Here is a 20,765-nt window from a genome sequence, read left to right on the forward strand (position 1 = left end):
ATAATCTGTCTCGCAGCATTCTTTTCACGTGACTTATTAATTTTTTCTTCGTCCTTTTTCAACTCCTTCCTCCATTTCTTTGTTTTCTCATAGATACTTTTACCCAACTTAACAAAAAAAAAAAAAAAACAAATAAATATTTTGTTGTCGTTACAAAGAAGTATTGTTTAGGTTATTGGGAAAGCTAATTGTTTATTAACTTACATATGTATGTATCATATTTATGTTAGAATAAGAACAACACAAACAACAATAAGTTGCCAGATGGTCAAACTTTTACAGTCGTGCCTAGTTCCAAATATTTCCCGAATTTTTCGTTGCATGATTCAAATTAGCAAATAAAGAAGAAAGCTATCCTTTTGTTAAATAACGCCAAAAATGTGTTTGCCGAAAAACAAAAACATATTTATTATTAACATTAAATACTAACCATAGATGATACAAATAGAGTGATATCTTTATGACAATATATATGAAAAAAATGAAAAATAAATCTAAAAATTACAACAATTAGTAAGTATGTATGATGATATACTATGATGTTCTAAAATGTCTACATATTTATCTCATATTTAGACATGTCCACATCAGCGCCATTCATCAAGAAGGCGTTAATGTACATTTGAGATAAAACGAAGATGTCATGATTTTTCAAAAAACGATAGTCTTCCTGATTTAAGGGACACTTTTTAACATCGACAAAACAATGAGAAGCTGTAGACGACTGCGAACAGCTGGAGTAAGGAGATGATGCTTCAATAATTTCCCCTTTACCCGCCTTAATAACATTCTTTAGGGCATCTATGTTACGGCCTGAGATGCGTAAAATGGCTTTAATGCCAGTGAAAGCACCATTACGATTACCATGGACATCGGTGGCTAATTGTTTGCGCCAACGATGTGCTGCTGAAGCAATAACCTGTTCATCAGGAGATAACTGTGGCAGATTGAGAGCTTTACAATTGCCCCATTCATAGAGCTCTTCATCGATGAAAACATCCTTGGCAAAACATTCTTCAACGTACTTGATACTCAAAACCCATTTGCCTGAGGAAATACAACCTAACATTTTTTCGCCACGATTGGGTTTTTCGCAAACAAAGTGTGTACATTCTGGATCAAAATTCACCAAATTCTCGCAGACCTTTAATATATGATAATGTTATTACAGCAAATTGAAAAAAAATGAAATTATAAAACTAACCTCTCCTCCCAATTGTAATATTTTACCAATAACATCGTCTCTGGTTTCCTCATCCGAACAGGAAATACTAAAACGAGGAGTTCCTTGGTATTGCATAGACTTTTCTGTAATTTTCGAACGTCTTTGGGCTCCGAATTCAGCCGGATCACGCCATCCCACCAAATCTTGAGTATGTAATTGTTCTGATTCAAATGGTTGCACATAATGAGCCTCTGTTTCCATAGATTCTACAGGTGATTGCGGACGATCGATATTTTGACGGGAACGTTTTAAACTCTGACGCCTGGAGTCGCAATTACGTAGATAATCGGTAATTTGTTTAATTTCTGGAGAGGCAGTGGCATTAATAGATGGTCTTGCCTTTGTGGTCGTGGCATTTTCTGCTACATTTGTCTCTTCGAAACTGATTTTATCAAAATTAATAGTTGATTTACCAACCAATGAAGCTCTCTGTCCTAAACCACTAGGCGACGCTGTTGTATTTGACATACTACGTCTGGTTAATGAAGTGTTGGGACTTTGTGTGCTGGGTACAAATGTGTCTGATTTCCTGGTTTCATTCGTTGGTAAATTGAATGTTTCATTGTCTTCGGCCTTAGTGTTATTGATAGAAGTATTGTTATTGGATGTATTATGTGCAAATATAGACCTAGGAGCTATAGTTGAACTGCGAGTAACTTTATTATTTAACGGGGTGGTGGAATTTGAATCTATAATTTTTCTAGAAGATTTTTTGCCTGAAGATGTTCCAGGTTGTTCATCATCCTCATCACTATATGGTATACCCATAGCTTTGCATGTTGCCCGCATTACACGTCTACGTATTTCATCTATCGGAGTATCGGGTTTCATTTTCTTAGTGGGCAAACGCCAGCGTCTTTCAAACTCATCAGCCATACGTTTTTCGAACTCGGGTGTAGTACAAAAATCTGGTATTCCCTTAGGTGTTGGTAACTTGCGATTAATTGGAGTACAGGCCTGTCTACGTATGCGCTCCAGTTCAGGAGTTTGATTATTTTTCATTTCATTAATAACTTCTCTTAAACACTCACGTTCTTCTTCATTGTCTATTTCTCCCAGAATCATTTCCATAAAATCAAAATTGTAAGAAGCCTGTGGATAATTATTAGTGGGTGTGTGTGGAGATTCTGGACCCATGTTATTTGTATTCGATAAAGATTGCCTAGTGTTACGGCCAGGTCCAGCCAGTTCCGAAACTCTTTTATTCCTTAAGGGTGTAAAAGTCTCTGCAGTATTTGTACTTGCACTATTTTGCCTTAAATTTTCAACACTTTCCGCATTGTTTTCAACAGCATCAACGTCCATATTAATGGGTGTTATAGGAGTGGTAGGAGTTACTTTAGTTTCAGTCTTACTTGTGTTGCGCTCTCTTAAGGTGGGTGATATGGGAAAATCGTCTGGACTATCACCTACTAAATATACATTATAAGGAACTTTCTTTCCTTCTTTAGCACATTGCAGCAGCCATTCAGACGTTACAACAGGATAACGCCATTTAATGGCACCTTCATATTTTGATCCTTCAGCAGTGGGACATATTAATAGAGGCTTTTCTTTCTTTACAAATGTTTTATTCACATTTGCTCCCAATAATTGAGCAATAGAATCTATAAAATCTCTTTCTAAGAGAGAGTAAATAGAAATAACAATTGTCATGCCCTCTAGAGGACGAGAATCGGCCGTGTGTGGTATGTGTTTGTGGAAATATTCAATGGGAACTAATTTGTTGGCTTTCATACAACTTTCCTACATAAGTTAAATAGGTTAAAAGTAATATTGTAATATTTTTTTGTTTTTTTTTTATTAAAAAAGTAAATTATTTCTGACTTTCAGTCAGAAAAACATTGGAAATTGTAATTACTTAAAAAATACAAAACAACAGTTTTAATGCTTATAGCTGAATAAAATGCATTTTCCGCTACAAACCACTACAACCGTTACAATTCACATAACAGTAAGAGTTGAAAATTATAATATTTTTTAATAAACAAAATAATGAAGATTTGTTAGTACTTACCACATATAATTCAGTTACAATATGTCTGGCTTTAACAGGCAATTTACTTGGATCGAAAGTATTTTCAAATGATACGATTGCATAATCAACTGGATCTCGAAATGTGGAGGGCACCACATTACCTTGAGCTGCCTCACACTCACTTATCATTTGTGTATAGAATTCTTCAGGAAAATGATCTTTATCAATGTACAAAGATGAACCTTGGAAAAAATCTAAATTCTCATAGTCGATAGTAATACCAGTACCATCGGTTAAATCTGAAGGATTAGCTTGCACGGGGGCAGCTTGAGGCTGAGGCGCTGCTGTTTCATTGGGTGTAAGTTGAGTGGAACAAGCCATTGGATAAGCCAAAGACTCATCATTATGCATAGAAGTTTGTGGTAGAGGTATGGCAGCCTGCGGTACATTTTCCTGGGAATATTGTGCAATTAAATCTTGTTCATCTGCTTCCACAGGATGTTCCGTTGATGAGGCAATCGGTGGTTGCATAGTGGTATTTGTTTGCGAAGCCGGTTCATCATCTTTTTCAGAATCTTTAGAGAATAATTTCTTTTTAATGGGTTTTTCTGGTTGTTTGAAACTATGATTCATTGAACGCAAAGTTTTTTTCGATGAGGGAGAAGGAGCATCTGGTTCTCTAGAAGTTGGTAAAGAAACTCGATATATGGCTTCACTAGCGGGTTGTTTGAGTTTAATGCTCTCCTGCAGCCAATCCAAACGTACAATATTAACCGCTAAAATGTATAATTAGCAATGTTTTCTTTAAAATAATTTTTATTCAATTTCCCTTACCTGTTAGTAAATTATCCTTTTTCCAGGCTTTAAATTCATTATCATCTAATTGACCAACTATTATGTGAGTTATCTTCTCATTGACTACGTCATAACGTGTGGCCCCGCCTACATTTAAAATACGATTTAATTTCTCCCTCTCTTCCGAACGAAAACCACTCAAGTATATACAACAACCATCTAAAAAGCTTCCAGCCTTTTTAGCCTTCTTAGGGCATATTTCCTCATACACCAATTTGTAATGTGTACCAGAACCAGCTTTTTTCAATAGATCTTTTTTTAAATCTTTAGATATGGGAGCTGCTGGCGCTACAAATGTTGGACCACTTTGTGTGTCATTCATAGCCGAACAAATGGTGTCATTAACAGTACTTGCATCATGATTAAAACGCTTCGAACCCAGCGTACTTATACGTGATATATCCGATAGATGTGTATTATCGGCTGCCGTAAAATCTGCTATACTTTGATCGGTTTTGGTGGGCGTTGAAACTTTTAATGATTTTACTTGATACGGTTTCGTGGGCAAAGCAAAGCCCTTTTGTACACTATCAAATATCCATTCGGGTAAGAGTATGTCTTTTTTATATCGTACTGCAGCTGCATATTTTTCAGAATTAGTTTTATCCTTTTCGGTTATAACAATATCAACTAATTGAGAACGAAAAGCACGATGGTAGGTACCACCATTTTCGTTAACCAGGCGCATGACCTAAAGAAAAATTTTAAAAATGTTTTTAAGTACATAATCTTGACGTGAATATTTGCTTTTAGGAAAATGTGGGCATATGTTAAGAATCAGAATCAATTCGTACATGTTCATGGAGTAAATAGGCATTATTTATATTTTTTCGTTTTTTTAATGTGGGAAATTAATACGACTTAATATTTTATTAACACTACTTCCAATCGATTGTCAATGATTCATACATTTCTTCTTTTCCAAATATTTCTACACCCTTTACTACTTACCTCATTCTTTTTATCATTCTCTAATCCAGTACACGTAATATTCGTACCAAAGAATATAGGCAACTTATATTTATCAAATTCCTCATCTGTGGCCGAAATATCCTCAGCCGCACAACTCCGCTCCCAAACGCGCTGAACCCAATCAGTATGCATCACGGGTATACCATTCAATGTGGCATGTTCATATTTGGCTGATTTAATGGTATTCGATATTAAATGTGTAATGGAACGACTAAAATTCTGAAAATAATGACCACCCATCCATTGAATTAAACCCTTCAACTTTTCTTTTTCTTGTGGTGTAATGCCAGTCGCCGATATTTGTAAATCTCGCATGGCTGCCGTATACACGGGACTGGTACCCAAGGGTATCTCTTGATTTTTTAGCAAACAATTGATCAGACATGGTGGCCCAATTATAATTGATTTTGTCTGCTGTAATTGTTGAAAGAAATCACCCTCGAAACGATCAAATATGAAAACATCTTTTTTTGATAGCCTACCAGAGGCTATCAGGGGAAATCCTTCACTGGCCTTTATTTGTCGTATATTCTCTTCAGGAATATGATTTTGTAGGAATGTCAGTGCTCGCTTAAAGTCTTTGTAGGCTTTGTCTTCCTCAGAAGCATTATTTGTGGTAACAAAATATGCATTTATTGAATCGTCCAAACTCATTTATTTATATTTATTGATAGGTGTTAACTGTTTTTTAAAGAAAATGCTTTTTATTATTGTTTGGAAAACTTGCAAAATTTTTACGATATCTGTGTTTATCGATGCCAGTCGTCCGCCAAAAAATTAAAATTTTCAACTGTCATATTTTTTAAAGCGATGCCAGATTGAATATATGGCAGACAGTATAAAAGAGTTGCCTGGAGAGAAATTTATAAAAATTAGCACATGTCAACTGTAAATCGGATCCCGTAAGGCTCGTTGGTGTATTTCTTCATATTTAATTAAATATACATCCTTTCAAACTAACTAACCATTGTTGTTGTTATAGCAGTGACACGTGTAAAGTCGGTGTAGCTGGGTTGACAATCCTTGGTCGTTGCTCGTTGAACTCCGAGTCGTTCCAGTACAATGAACCATTTTTCATTTTAAGTTCCCTATAATCACCCTCACTGTTAATAATTTCGTCTGGCATCTCTCTGCTAAAACATTATTATGACATTTTTAAATGTCATTGTAGCAACAGAGTTGCCATGAGTTAATAACAACAAAACAACAAACACATACAACTGACAATTTTGACATATTTTCATCGTAAAAAATTATTAATCGAACACGTCAGCTAGCCTACCCAAAAGTTAATTTTTTGCAAAATTTTTAATAAAAAACCATAAAATCTAAAAAATTCTTGAGATTTCATATAAATAAACTTAACTTGCAAACTCATTAAAATGGTAAGTGCGAATTTAGTGAAAAAACTTTTTAAAATCCGAAGTAAAACTGAAAATTTTATCTTGTAAATTGCGACAGGTTCTGATAGCGGCAGCGGTGTGTACCAAAAATGGAAAAGGTTTGTTTTTTTATAAAGACTAAAGGAATGTAAAATAAATAGTTTTTTATTTTTAGTGATAATTTCACGTCAATTTGTGGAAATGACTAAGGCGCGCATAGAAGGTTTATTGGCTGCTTTCCCTAAGCTAATGACCGCTGGCAAGCAGCACACCTACGTGGAAACCGATTCAGTGCGATATGTTTACCAACCAATGGAAAAGTTGTACATGCTGTTGATTACCACTAAAGCTAGTAATATTTTGGAGGATTTGGAAACTTTGCGTTTATTCTCCAAGGTTATACCTGAATATTGTCATACTCTTGAAGAGAAGGAAATTTTGGAAAATGCTTTCAATTTAATATTTGCTTTTGATGAAATTGTAGCCTTAGGCTATAGGGAAAGCGTTAATTTGGCACAAATTAAAACGTATGTAGAAATGGACTCCAACGATGAGAAAATCTATCAAGCAGTGCGTCAAAGTCAAGAACGCGAGGCGAAACAAAGAATGCGTGAGAAAGCCAAGGAATTGCAAAGACAGCGCATGGAATCGGCTAAACGTGGTGGTCCGGTGGGCGGCATGGGCGGGCGTTCTAGTGGTGGCTTTAGTTCGGATGGCTTTGGCTCGAATAGCAACAGTAGCAGTGGTGGAATGGGTAGTTTTAGTAGTGCACCCTCTATTGAAATGGATACTAAACCAATGGCTCCTAAAGCACAGTAAGTTTTAAAATAAAATAAAAGAAAAATATATTAAAGTAATAATGATTTCTTTTAGAAAACCTGTTTCACGCAATGCCCTCAAATTGGGCGGTAAAACAAAGGATGTGGATAGTTTTGTTGATCAATTGAAGTCGGAAGGTGAAAAGATTGCCAATTTAACTCCGGCCTCTGCAGGAGTTAGTGCTGCTGTGGCTTCAGCTAAAGCTAAAATTGTATCAGATATTCATACAGAAAGTGTACATTTGAAAATGGAAGATAAATTGGTGGTACGCATAGGACGTGATGGTGGTCTGCAACAATTTGAATTGTCCGGTCTGTTAACTTTACATATAACCGATGAAAATTTCGGACGCATTAAGGTACATTTGGAAAATAACGATGCACATGGCATACAATTGCAAACACATCCCAATGTTGATAAGGAACTATTCAAAACTCGCTCAATAATTGGCTTAAAGAATCCGGCTAAACCATTCCCCATGAACACCGATGTGGGTGTTTTGAAATGGCGTTATGTTACACAGGATGATGCTGCCATACCATTGACCAGTAAGTTAGAATTTTTTCTGCGCATTAGAATTTTTATAAAGTTTTTTAAAAATACTTAAATTTTAGTAAATTGTTGGCCTTCGGAAAATGGTGAAGGTGGCTGTGACGTTAATATTGAATATGAATTAGAGGCTCAACATTTGGAATTACAGGACGTTGCTATTATAATACCATTGCCGTAAGTTTTGATTATTTTAAATTAGTTTTCGGAAAACCTTATTATGAGTTGAACAAAAAACTGTTTAAATATTTTTCGGAATTGCGATTTGCTTCCGTTTTACAGAACTCCTATCTTAATATGTAGTTTTAAAATCCTCAATATCGTAATAACAATAACATTTTCTGTTCTAGAAGAACTATATAATATCATACAGAAAATTTTTTTAAAAATCTATTTTAGCATGAATGTTCAACCATCTGTAGCAGAATACGATGGCACTTACAACTATGATGCACGCAAACACATTCTAACATGGAATATACCAGTTATTGATGCTGCCAATAAGTCGGGTTCAATGGAGTTCAGTTGTAATTCATCTATTCCTGGAGATTTCTTCCCAGTTCAAGTGAGTTTCCAATTTCTCAACTAAACATAAACAAAATTCGTATAATTAAAAAAATAATAACAAATTTTTTTTATTCAAAGGTTTCATTCGTCTCAAAAACTCCATATGCTGCCTTGAAAGCCAAGGATGTTGTTTTAGTGGACAACGATAGCAGTGTGAAACATTCAACAGAAAATATACTTTTTGTTGATAAATATGAAATTGTTTAATTACTTTTACTAATCTTCATTTTTTGTCGTCGTATAGAATTATAATTTTTCTCATCAATACTTTTTGTGCAAACAACAAAACAAGCAAATTATTATTCCACACTATTATTATTATTATTATTACTCCCTATACTCCTAGGGTGGAAAAATATTTCCTCCTTCTTTAGTTTGATTGTTTGAGTCTTTATGTTAATCATTTAATCATATTTGTATTTTTTTAATAGAATCTTAAGTTTATTTGTATTCAACCGGAAGAAAGAAAGAATTGTAAATTTTTTTCTGACTGTTTCAAATGTGTTAATATTGAAGAAAGAAATCATTATTATTTGAAATAAGAATTTGTGTTTACATATTATCTAATGCACTTTAAATTAAAAAAATGAAATATTCCAAAATCTTACAAAAAGAAAGTATATAAATTTTATAACAAAATTTAAATAAGAAACTTTATAAAGTAGTAAAAACCAATAAATAAAAATATATATTATAAGAAAGCGTAAATTCGAGGTGTAGAGATTTTTTTATTTAAATTAAAAATTTGAAAAAATGAAAAGTGAAACAGAAAAATAATTATTTTATCCTTTTGTTAAGGAAACTTTATACGATCACACATTACGTACGTAAAGTTTTATGAAAAAGTAAAATGAAATTTCATCCTTTTAACAAAAAAGAAAATAAAAGTTGAATGATTTATATATTTTGTGTTTACACGATTGGTGTAAATTTTATATTATAAAACAATAACAAATTAAGATGTCTATGCAGAATATATAGGACCACTTCCGAAATTTAAAAAAAGTCAATTTCGTAAGTTGTTCTATATATAGCTTTAACAATAAATCTAATAAACTTTGGAATAGGGCCTTCAATGTACAATTGGGTCAATTATGGTTTTTTAGACCACCAGCAAATGAACTTTAAATAAATTTTCAGAAGTGTTATTTTTATGACCAATTATGGACCCACTTATGTCTGACATTCTTTAGCTCTGACTCTGTATATTTTCTTGACTATAGTATATTTAATTTATATTTCAAATAAAATAACGGTGTCGATGTTTTAGGGTTATTGGCATTTTAATTTATTTCGGTATCGATTTTGACTTATTTCGGTATAGCTATTATAGTGTTATAGGTATTTCGACTCATTTCGATATTTAAGCGTTAACGGTAGTAGTGTTGAAAAGGTATTTTACGGTAACGTTATTTTAGCGATAACAGTTGACAACCTTAGTAAAAATACATCGCTTTTTTACTGACAAATTTTCCATCGGTATTCCCTTTTAATGTGCAATATTGCGTTTAGACGATACCATCCTCTCTTCTACTAGGGTTCTATAAATCGACTTTCGAATAATCGAACAATCGACTTTTTGTCGAAAAAAGTCGAAAAGTCGAAGTCGACTATTTTGTTCCAAAAAAGTCGATAACTCGACTATCGTCTATAAAAAAAGTCGAAAAGTCGACTTTGTAAATAAAAGTCGAAAAGTCGAAAAAAGTCGAAAAGTTGAACGAAGTCGAAAAGTCGGAAAAAATTGAAAAAAAGTCGGAAAAAGTCTAAAAAAGTCGAAAATTCGACTATTTATAAAATATTAGAAGTCGAAAAGTCGAAAATCGACTTTTAATTAAATGAAAAAAGTCGAAAAATCGACTTTTAACTAAATGCAAAAAGTCAAAAAGTCGACTTTTCATAAAATGCAAAAAGTCGAAAAGTGGACTTTTCATAAAATACAAAAAGTCGACTTTTCATAAAATGCAAAAAGTCGAAAAGTCGACTTTTCGTTTCATCATATTACTTGTGTGCTCGTGTGATGACGGTTTAAATGGTATACATATATATATGGTAATGCAGTTTAACGGATAATGCAGTATATCCAAACTGTAAAGTAGCTCCAATAATAATTGAACATAGTTATACATTAATGTGTAGAAAATATTATAAACACTTTTCATTTTTTTATGAAATAACATGTTTATAAAAAAGATATTAGATAATAAACCTCAAAAATATTTAAAAATAATTGTTATATCCGTACCCTGCTAAATTACAAACAAAAGACAACCCTGTTTTCATATTCATATATTTATGACAAACAAAACAGCTGTTTTATATGTACTTTGTTTATCACGTATTAAAATCTACCTTTAAGGAAAACTAAATTTTTATAAAGAATTAATTAGTTTTATACGAAATTCAAAAATGGAACAACAATTAGAAAAAGTTTTAAATGATATGTAAGTAAATATGAACCATAAACTAAACAAAACCATCAAAATAAATACAAAATGATTACAGTAATTCGCAGCCAGAAACTGTGGGCTGTCTAATAACAAATCGTCAGGGTCTTTGTTTAGGAGGTAAGAAATTAACAAAGATTTCAATATATTTCATGTAATTTTATATTATGCGTTTTCTCAGCTAAAGGTAAAATAAATCCCAAAATGTCAGGCATTGGTATGGCTTTATCGGAACAGGCTTGTAAATTGGAACCAAATCTAAATCCCCCCACAATTGTTTTGTACAGTGGGAACAAGTATGTGTTAGTTTTTATAACTTGAATTTGTTAATAATTTTTCTTTTTATCTTTCCCAGACGTTGCATTATACAAAAAGATGGTGAAATTACTGGTATTATATATAAACAAAGTTCCAATTAGTTGTAATTGTTTGTTGGATGAATGGGTTGATAGATAGTTGGAGGGTGTGGTTCATAGTTGTGTGTTTTATAAGCGGCCATTCGGAAAACGAAGAAACAAATAAATGCTGTATAATCTGCATTCTTACTCATGCTTCCATTTGTGATTAAATGTTAATTAAGTAATATGTATAACTTCATCTCTTCTTTTTAGTCTTTATAAGATAATCTTATTTTTTTTCTAAACGAAATGTCATTGTTTTTTGCTTAAATGTAACACTTTTCTGAATATTTTTTCAAAAATATACTACTTATACAATGTAAGTGCGAAGAAAATAAAACTGTAAGAACGTAATTTGGGTATGTGGGCTTTATATGGGAATTATAACAAGTTAGGGTCAAATAATCGAATATATGTATATAGTTTTTAAATTACCAATTTCAATTGGTTTAATCTTAATTATAGATAATATTTGCGTTAGAAAGTATTTTCTGTTGCTGTCGAAGTAATAATAAAAGATATATAAACAAAATGTTAAATATCAACAGCACGGAAAAGTTATTGCTACACGAAACAAATGTTAAAGTATATGCCAACAGGAAGAAGTTCTCATACCCATTAAAATTCTTATCACAGCAGGACCAGAAATCTACCATCTTCTTTTGAGGAACAAATGCTGAATTATAAACAAAATGGTTAATATCCCATAGGTATTTGATGAAGTTGCGGTGTCCGGACGGATTTAAGATACTGTACTATAAATAATAATGTTGCAAATATCTTCCCACAATGAAATTTTAGCTTCCGGCTGAACAAAAACTGGAAAATTTTATGATATCCCTTAAAGGAGTTGCAACTTACGCCCACCTCTGTATACCGAAAACGATTTGTTTGTTGACAAAACTTAAAAATACCCTTATCTATGTAGAGCAACACATTTTCATAATATTAATTTCATAAAATCTGTTTACAAACTACTTAGAATATAATTACAAAGAATATTGCATACATTTAAAATTCCAATTGGAAAATTCTTTTATATTTACATAAAATTGCAAAGATCTAGTGTTGTATAATGGAAAAAGTTCAATAAACAACTCCTTTTACTATTGATAATGTCAAAAAGTGTTGCAAAAATACAACTCTGCAACACTATCTTCTCATTAGAATTGTCATTACTGTCAATTTAGTTTAGTGTCGGTCCTTAAAGTGCGCGGAAGTCTTAGTAAATTGTGGTCAAGAAAAAATTATTTATTGGGTGAAAAAATACAGCTAGTGTGATGAAATTTATATTAAAATAAAGCTAAATACATACGTAATAAGAATACATAAAGTTTAAGTGAATTTGTTTATGTTAAATACGAGAAATATGTGTACAAAGTTTCTAACGGCAATTTGTTTGTGTGGTTGTTTGTTTTTTTTTGCTTCGGCTGCTTGTTGTTAGAGATGTGTTTTTTGTGTTTATGTTTATTTTGGTGTTATCGAGAGGGAAATCGAAAGTTGCTCAATTTAGTGACAACTAAAGATGTGTGTTTTTGAAAAAAGCAAAAGGAAACGGAAAAGGAAATTGCTTAAGAGCTGAAGATGTGTATTTGCTCAAAAGTAAACGGAAAAAGGAAATATATAAATAAAATCGATAATGTGTTAAATAAAGATGTGTATTAATGTAAAAATGAAAATAATACAGGAAGTGAAAGGAAATTAGTCAAATTTGATATATTACTACACAATTTTACAGGAACATAAAAATTTTAAAAGACTTTAGTTTTTATTGAAATTGTGTGATAATTTGTAATGCCAAATAATTTATACAACATTAATTAAAAATAAAAAACAACAATTTGACTCACAAAATTAAAGCAGATTTAAAACGATGTAAAACAAAATCAAAAAGGTAAGTAAATTAATTTAAGAAGAAAAAAATATAATATAAGAATACAAAATCAATCTAGAAAATTAGTTTCGAAAAATAAAACGAAATATTTCTTTGTAGAAAAGAAAAAAAATTTCTGAAATATTAAATGCTTTTAATACTTTTGTAAACTCACATACATACATTAATATTTGATAAAACATATAATTAGCCCTTCATAATTCCTTAACTTCTATTGAATATTTTTTTGTTAATGTCATCCTGAAAAGTGGGTTGAACTGATTTAACCAGATACATACATAGAAATAAAAAAATTATGTTTTCCTTTATTGTAATAAATTCAATTTTGTGCAACTTAAGCTTAAATGTGACACACACACCTTTGGACATTCGCACACTTACATACATACTATAGGAATTGAGGTAAAATATTCTTTCTTAAAAAATTGTTATTACAAACAAAATATTGTTGAAGTCATAGATCTCTATGTAAAATACAAAGTTTTTTTGTGCAAGATAAGTTTTATTTTGATTTGTGTGTGTGTGTGTGTGTGTGTTTTTTTGTGAGAAGAATGAGAAAAGGATATCAAGCAAGTTTCTTTGTTACTTAAGGAATTATTGTTTCAATTGTTGTTTTTATTGTTGTTGCTGTTTGTTTGTAATTGAAACTAACGAATATTTACATACTAATGATGCACGTTTCATACATGTTCGGGTTAAGTACAAGAAAAAGAATAGGAGAGAACCTAACCTGAGCTTCAGAAGCTAACAGATGGAAACATTTTCAAAAAGAAGAAAATATGTGAGTACAAACAAAATTTGCTGTAAAAGATGATGTCATGTTATAAAACATTTTATTTACAAAGCAATGTGTTGTCTTTTACATACTTACAACTCATACTTACAACTCATTACAAGCATAAAATTGCATTTAATACAGTTAAAAAATAAAATACAAAATTTGATACTTGGATAACTATATATGTATATACATACAAAATATACAGGAATATACATACATATTATATATATGAAAATATGTGCATTTGTTTATGCTAGGACAGGATATTCATTGGTACATTGCGTATGCAAATCTACGCATTTACACATATATGTATGTAGTTTGAAGAAGGGCAGCAAGAAAAAATATGTATGTATGTACATATATAAAACGAGAACTTTCAACTTCCTTTTTAATTGTACAATTTGCAAAATATGAATATTTTTTACAATATAAAAATATGTATATGGAGAATACAAATAAAACTTTTGAGAATATATAATTCTCTGTCTTAATACGAAGGTTGGTAGCAAAGAATAAAGTAACAAAAAATAAGTGGCCAAATCTTGTGAAGAACGGATAGACCACAAAATTCTTTGGGAATAACCCAAATAAAAGGATAACGAAAAGTCTCCTCAGCGAGAACAATTCCAAAAATAGGTAAATGATATGTATTCTAACCTAAACTTGGACGAGTAGAATTCGAGAAATACAAAGCATATGGTAGCTGAAGAAAACACTGTCTTTCATTAACAAGCTATGTTGTACAGGATGTTATATTACTTTTAAGATTAATTGAAAAATTTTAAGTAGAAACCTCGAAGTATATTTTCTGGCAATAAGGAATGCCATAAACACTCTGAAAACAGAATATTTCAGTTCTTCTTGTTTTTTCTTGTTTTTTAGAAATAAAGGAAGATTTATCTCAGAGTACTATTCCATGTCTGACGTTAAAGGAGGGTAGTAAACCTGTCGCTCTGCATTCAATACCTAATCATTCTAATAACCATAATTTTTATCTACTTTTTACGAGGCCATTTAGACCTCGAGCTCCAATAAGTGGTTTTATTGAAACATTTGATTAATGCTTTTACAAACAGTTAACATTAAACGGGTGAGGTACTAGTAAAGACGTAGAAGTTAAAGTGATTATTCTTCCGTTATATTCTCAGTAAATAACGGGCTTATCACCGACTGAGAGCATCTGCAGTAGTCACTGCATTCAATAACTAATCATCCAAATAACCATGATTTGTATCTACTTTTTGCGAGGCCATTTAGACCTCGAGTTCTTACAGGTGGTTTCAATTGCTAAATCTGATTTTGTACTTAATTTTTATCAGCTCCGATACTAGTAAAGAAGTTAAAGTGGTGTAGATGTGTGAAGTGAAGTTTAAGCCTAGCAGATTCTTAAGTTTCTGCATCTTTTAATTCATTTTCAAATTTGAAAACTTTTTTCAATAACCCTCGTATCTTATATTTATTATACACTACACCTATTTAAAAGTTTACTTAATTTATCCATTTATCTAGTTAATCGAACTATTTACAATTTATTATAACGTCTATTGCCCTAAATCAAGACATTACTTAACTCCCGCAATGACACTTAACAAATAAACTTTGGAATATATAAACTATATAAAAGTGATCAAAAGAAACATTTCCGAAAATGTTTTGCAAAGTCTCATTACTCCAACAGATTTTTCTCTTACATGTTTTATTTTACATATTTAAAGTTTTTCATTTTATTTGTTTTTTTATAACATAAAATTTATAAATTCAACATACAAAATGTAAATAAACTGAAATTTTAAACTTAAATAAACTAGGTTTTTTTTCATTTTTTTTTTGTTTTTGCCAAAATTTTTTTATCTGGTTATTTTTCCATATTTACGCATGTAAAGTGTTGACTTTATGTGCAAGTATGGACATGTGTGTGTGTGGAATTCTAATGAATAAATACATATATTATTTGTGAAATAATAAAATATAAATTCTAAAAATTTTACTAAAATTGTTATACAAATTTGCAAGTTAACAAATTTACAGAGAAATTTTCTATTAAATTTTTTTTTTGGTATTACCTAAGTCAATATATGTAAGTGTAAATCTTTTTAAATAAAAATTATTCATACAGTCACAAACACTCTTCTATATTATATATATAACAATTTTAACTTATATTTGGGAATTATTTTAAAAATACATGACATCCGTATCCTTTTTTTTTTATTAAAATAATTGTTAAATTTTTTCTATAAGAAATTGGTGCGGTTATTTATGATAATATTGAGAAGATGTTGTGCTTTTTAAATAGTTTATAGATGTTCCTAAAATTTTAGTTTTTTGTACTTTTTATCCAGAATATATGATTTCGACTTGGTATACAAAATGTATATTGATTAATGATCATAAAACTAAATTTGATTTGGGCTATTAAATTATATTAATTTTATTTGAATGTGTAAAATGTTATAATTTAAATAATTCTCTAGACTTTTCAATGTGGCACTGATTCCATAGATTTTATTTTTAATGACAAAGTCGAGTTTGCTTAATATTGCAAATAGGAAAAATACCGCCAGTCGAATCGCGCGATCTTTATTGAGAGACAAAAACGCTTTAAGCATAACTGAAAATATAAATCGAATCAACAATTCTAATGAAAACCCTATTTTCTGCAAAAATATAAAATTGAACAACTGTTTATTTATTTTTAAAATTTGAGTAAAATATACATATATAAAATTTATATTATTTACACCGCATATGGACTAATTGACAACATTGAGTTTGCCACACGTGCAACAGCAAATTGTAATAATATTTGCATTCGTAAACTCCAAAAATATTTACACTATATGAGTGTAACAATTTGCAGCAGTTTTTAATGGAAGCAGATTTCCTTTTGGACAGTATGTCCTTTTTTAAAAATATTTCCAAATATAAATTTTATTACAAATACAATACCATCTATATAAACTGCTCAACTTCTCACGACTACTATAAATATACCTAAATATACGTGCATGTTTTAAATTATTCCTGCCGTTAAAGTGGAATCAATGTTCCTTAGAGATATTATAAACGACATAACATAGCTCCGAAAGTGGTCAAATTTACGACAAGGGATGAACAATGAAAGACAAAGTGTTCCAGTTTTTCACTATACTCATGGAATATGCTCTGTATTCGTCAAATCGATTATTATTATATCTCCATAACAATTGAACAGTTTTATATTTTTTATTTAAAAAAATGGGATGCGAGAATACACTTAAAAGTTACGAAAAATTGAGAAGTAAAGCTGTCCAATAAAATCTAGTAATTTTAAGCCCCTGACAACCTTTTTCGGTCTGATTTACATAAATTTCTTTTCTTTGTCATATGTTTTTCTAACAAAATTCTGCTAACCATTCTCCATTATATAAAGAACCGGATAATATGGAGGACAATTTAATTATACCCTACACCACTACACCCAATATGCCCTCATTGGGTTTGTGCTGATGTTTGTAACATACAAAAATATTCGTCCTGTAAAAAATTTCTTTTTTTGCCAAAAAATAAATAAAAATATTTCAAATTGAAAGTGGTATATTAGAATATGTCACTCTACACCAAAACTCCACCTTCTCTGGTGTCCTTGAGATTAAAAAGGTATTTCTTTGTCCTTAAATCTTGAACAAACAAACAACTTATTCCTTCAAGTCTGAGCTTCAAAATTCTAATTCAATAGTGGTTTCTTTTGAAGGTTTCGCAAAAATGTGAATGGACATTACTTTAACATATGACAAACAATGCAAAAACTTTCATTTACTCCGCTTTCTTTGCAAAGTTTCCCGAGAACATTTTGGAATTTGAGACATGTCATTAGATTCTTTGCACATTGTTGCGTTTTTGTACATCCTTGCATATAATAACTAAAGCTTTAAAACTTCCTAAAGTAACTGCATTCAATTGGCTGTTCATTTCTTAGTTATTTCTAGTATTTAAACGTCATTCAGTCCACTGGATTTTAAAATTATTCTTTCTCCTTTTTCGGAAGTTCTCACTTTTAAATTTTTAACTCAATGTAAGTAAGAGTTAAAATCAATCAATTCTCCATTTGTTAACGATTCAATTTTCTTCTGAGGCTAATACTTAATTATAGGTTAGATAGCAATATCATTTAACAAACACCCCCAACACTACAGGGTCAGTACAAATCGAAAGTGTTTCTATGTATGCATGAGAATGGCACAAGTAGTAGAGAGATACAAAATATGTAACTATTACCAACATTTGTTAAAGAAACATCATTAGCAATGATAACAACAATAACAATGACAACTTTAATGCCAAGTTAACATAATGCATTAGTATTATTAGCCAATATTATTTACATGTTTACGCACTCGTAAACACATATGTATGTACATACATATGTGTGTGTGTGCATCAATAGAATCCAAATGACCACACACTCTTTTATATGTATTTATGCACTTTGCAGTAACAACAAATAAAACTAAATTATTTACATGGATATTTTACATAAATATATACGTACTACGTAGACAATCAAATCAAGTAATTGTTTACATGCAAGAATATTGTTTAGTATGTAACGTTTGTACTTATATTGTTCATCTAAGTGGAGTGGAATCCAATGGATGGGAATTTTATTTGCTTGTATCAATTATAAATCTATATTTTAGTTAGTAAATTGTAATGAGTCTTAATTTGTGATATTTGAGAGATAATTGTATGTAGTGGAGAATGAATTGAATTTATGGTTATTCCTCGGGATGATTGTCTTTTGATATAGCTGGGAAAGAACTTCAAAAGATTATAGATTTTTTGCTGAAAAACTTAAGTTAAAACATTTTTACATAGTTTATCAATTGGAATATTATTTAAATCTACAACCGATTTTAGATCGTTCATGCAAAAATATATATTTTTTGAGGTTCTATCGATCTTTGCTATTAGTTTTTTATTTAAAATTGATTGTTGATAGATATATGAGAGATCACAAATTATTTTAAAATTAATTCGATTTTATATAAACCTCTATTTTTGACGAAATAGAGTTTGATTTTCGTTTTTTATATAGAAAATGATCATTGATGAAAAATATGAAAATCACAGATTTTAGCTATTTTCTTTTTCTGATAAAATATTTAAGTTAAAATAAATTGTAGGCATATTTTCAATTGGATCTTTATTTCAGTACCAACAGCCGATTTTAATTATGATTAAAATGATCGTATGCCGATTTTAGATTATTGAAATTCTGTATATTATAATAGCATAATTATTTTTAAACAATTTGTTAAAAAAATCACCACAAAAATCATATTTCAAAGTATGTCAATAAATCCTTTAAAAAATATGGTACAACTTAATTTTCTCAAACAAAAAAATTTCCAACGCAAAAACACAACGTTTTGTAAATTTTGATATTCATACATTGTTGTTTATGGAAGATTTGAGTGTGAAACGTTTTAGTTTTGACGGATATTGATGAATGGTTTTCTAGCTGAATGTGTGGCCTGCTAAAGAGTACTCCAAAAAAATAAATAAAAAAAAAAAATACTCCCACACTAGCTGGACAGACAGAAATCCATGCCACAAATTCAAAAATTCGATTTAGTTGTACATGAATTTTAGTTTTTTTCATAGTTTTGCTCTCTTATATTAGTTAACAAACATGTGATATGACTGGTTTAGTGGGTCATAAGAGTTGGGCAGTAAAATTTGTTTGCAACAACAAAATTCACAATTTATATACATAAGGAAAAATATGGAAATATAAATAAAATAAAAACAAAATTTTGTTAGATTCAATGTTGTTTAAAATGTGTAAATATGTATGTATGTTTTTTTGTGTACATATTTACTTGTCGGTGTATGAGTGAATCCATATTTGTTTAAGTGCAGTGTTTAGATAAATGTATTTATATGTTTATATATTTACAAATATATGTTTTTGTATACATTTTGGATACAAATGTATTTATTTGTGTATGTATTAACCAGTAGTTTAACATGGATTCAATGTTCTTTTCTTTACTATAACTTACAAAGTAATTAGTTTACTTATCAAATGCAATCTATTACATAATAACAAATCTTATATTCAAGATTTATTCTTAGTGTTATATAAAGATCTAATAGTTTGGAACTGCAGGGTTAGATACTACTATTTCCACTACTAATCGTAAATAACAAGTGCAAGTAACAACAAGTTTCAATGTTTTCACACTTATTATTTGAAATGTTGTTTAACTTAAGGGACTAAAGGGTTTTTAGGCATTTTGTTTTTGGCATTTGAAGTGACCAGTTTAATTGTTTTTCCAAAAAGTTTTTTGGTTTTAAATATTACTGCATTTTAAATTTCAATTGACTTTAGTCTATAAATTATTGAATTTACAAACAGATGGCATATCAGTTGGATCACTATAACTTCAACGATAGCATGAAGCTTTCTGAGATGTTAGTTTAGTATTAAGGTATGTATATATTCATTGCGGATGCACAACTACAGAAAATTTTATTAACAGATTCAGACAAAAAAGCAGGAAACTAAGTTGTATTCTGACTTAGCTAATGGTCGTTCTAGAGAAAATAGAGAAGATAAAATATTTTATTATTTTTGAAAATGTTAGCGTTTAAACTTATGTTTGAACATACATATATATTTATGTACATTAGAGTGTCTCGAGGAATAGCCTTTTTAAGAATTTCATGTAGAAACACACCCTAATCGATGCGTATTAGTGTACTAAACACGAGAAAAAAAAATTTGGAATGATCCTCAGTTCCCTACCAGCGATTGAAAATCCTGACCTCAGTGTAACTTTCGAAAAATTAAATATTTTAGATTTTTTCAAAATGGGTCTTAAAAATTCCGTAATTTTAAGCTGATTTCGGC

At 30.3% G+C, this 20,765-nt stretch overlaps 3 protein-coding genes and 1 long non-coding RNA gene across 4 annotated transcripts in view; 3 read left to right on the forward strand and 1 right to left on the reverse strand.

Annotated features, from left to right (window-relative positions):
• Positions 1-383: 383 nt before the first annotated feature.
• LOC111686950 (DNA topoisomerase 2-binding protein 1) lies at positions 384-5,820 on the reverse strand. The gene is made up of 5 exons (XM_023449346.2): positions 5,010-5,820; positions 4,038-4,749; positions 3,243-3,979; positions 1,205-2,971; positions 384-1,144 (listed from the first exon to the last, which is right to left on the reverse strand). Exons 1-5 carry the CDS (start codon positions 5,682-5,684, stop codon positions 554-556), a joined length of 4,482 nt encoding a protein of 1,493 aa, XP_023305114.2. The 5' UTR covers positions 5,685-5,820; the 3' UTR covers positions 384-553.
• Positions 5,821-6,254: 434 nt separating this feature from the next.
• On the forward strand, positions 6,255-9,054 carry LOC111686762 (coatomer subunit delta). Its single transcript, XM_023449143.2, has 7 exons — positions 6,255-6,415; positions 6,492-6,531; positions 6,588-7,227; positions 7,286-7,779; positions 7,846-7,957; positions 8,180-8,345; positions 8,426-9,054. The coding sequence occupies exons 1-7, from the start codon at positions 6,413-6,415 to the stop codon at positions 8,552-8,554; spliced, it is 1,584 nt and encodes a 527-aa protein (XP_023304911.2). The 5' UTR covers positions 6,255-6,412; the 3' UTR covers positions 8,555-9,054.
• A 1,592-nt stretch (positions 9,055-10,646) lies between these two features.
• On the forward strand, positions 10,647-11,543 carry LOC111686826. Its single transcript, XM_023449211.2, has 4 exons — positions 10,647-10,788; positions 10,850-10,911; positions 10,973-11,087; positions 11,147-11,543. Exons 1-4 carry the CDS (start codon positions 10,754-10,756, stop codon positions 11,208-11,210), a joined length of 276 nt encoding a protein of 91 aa, XP_023304979.2. The 5' UTR covers positions 10,647-10,753; the 3' UTR covers positions 11,211-11,543.
• An 866-nt stretch (positions 11,544-12,409) lies between these two features.
• The window catches only part of LOC124418810, an 84,546-nt gene continuing 76,190 nt past the window's right edge, over positions 12,410-20,765 (forward strand). Inside the window, exon 1 of the long non-coding RNA XR_006940232.1 lies at positions 12,410-13,083. This is a non-coding gene — a long non-coding RNA (uncharacterized LOC124418810). The remainder of the gene's footprint in view (positions 13,084-20,765) is intronic.

Source organism: Lucilia cuprina, chromosome 3 (genome assembly GCF_022045245.1).
Source record: "Lucilia cuprina isolate Lc7/37 chromosome 3, ASM2204524v1, whole genome shotgun sequence".
Lineage (NCBI taxonomy): Eukaryota > Metazoa > Arthropoda > Insecta > Diptera > Calliphoridae > Lucilia > Lucilia cuprina.

Bases quoted from the DNA above. Each gene is read 5' to 3' on its own strand.
- LOC111686950 (XM_023449346.2), bottom strand. From the start codon at position 5,684: ATGAGTTTGGACGATTCAATAAATGCATATTTTGTTACCACAAATAAT. The intron at 4,750-5,009 runs GTAAGTAGTAAA...ATTTTTCTTTAG, and splicing joins AGAATGATAAAAAGAATGAG to GTCATGCGCCTGGTTAACGA. The intron at 3,980-4,037 runs GTAAGGGAAATT...TATACATTTTAG, and splicing joins AAAGGATAATTTACTAACAG to CGGTTAATATTGTACGTTTG.
- LOC111686762 (XM_023449143.2), top strand. The intron at 6,532-6,587 runs GTTTGTTTTTTT...TTTTATTTTTAG, and splicing joins GTGTACCAAAAATGGAAAAG to TGATAATTTCACGTCAATTT. The intron at 8,346-8,425 runs GTGAGTTTCCAA...TTTTATTCAAAG, and splicing joins GAGATTTCTTCCCAGTTCAA to GTTTCATTCGTCTCAAAAAC.
- LOC111686826 (XM_023449211.2), top strand. From the start codon at position 10,754: ATGGAACAACAATTAGAAAAAGTTTTAAATGATAT. The intron at 10,789-10,849 runs GTAAGTAAATAT...AAATGATTACAG, and splicing joins GAAAAAGTTTTAAATGATAT to TAATTCGCAGCCAGAAACTG. The intron at 11,088-11,146 runs GTATGTGTTAGT...TATCTTTCCCAG, and splicing joins GTTTTGTACAGTGGGAACAA to ACGTTGCATTATACAAAAAG.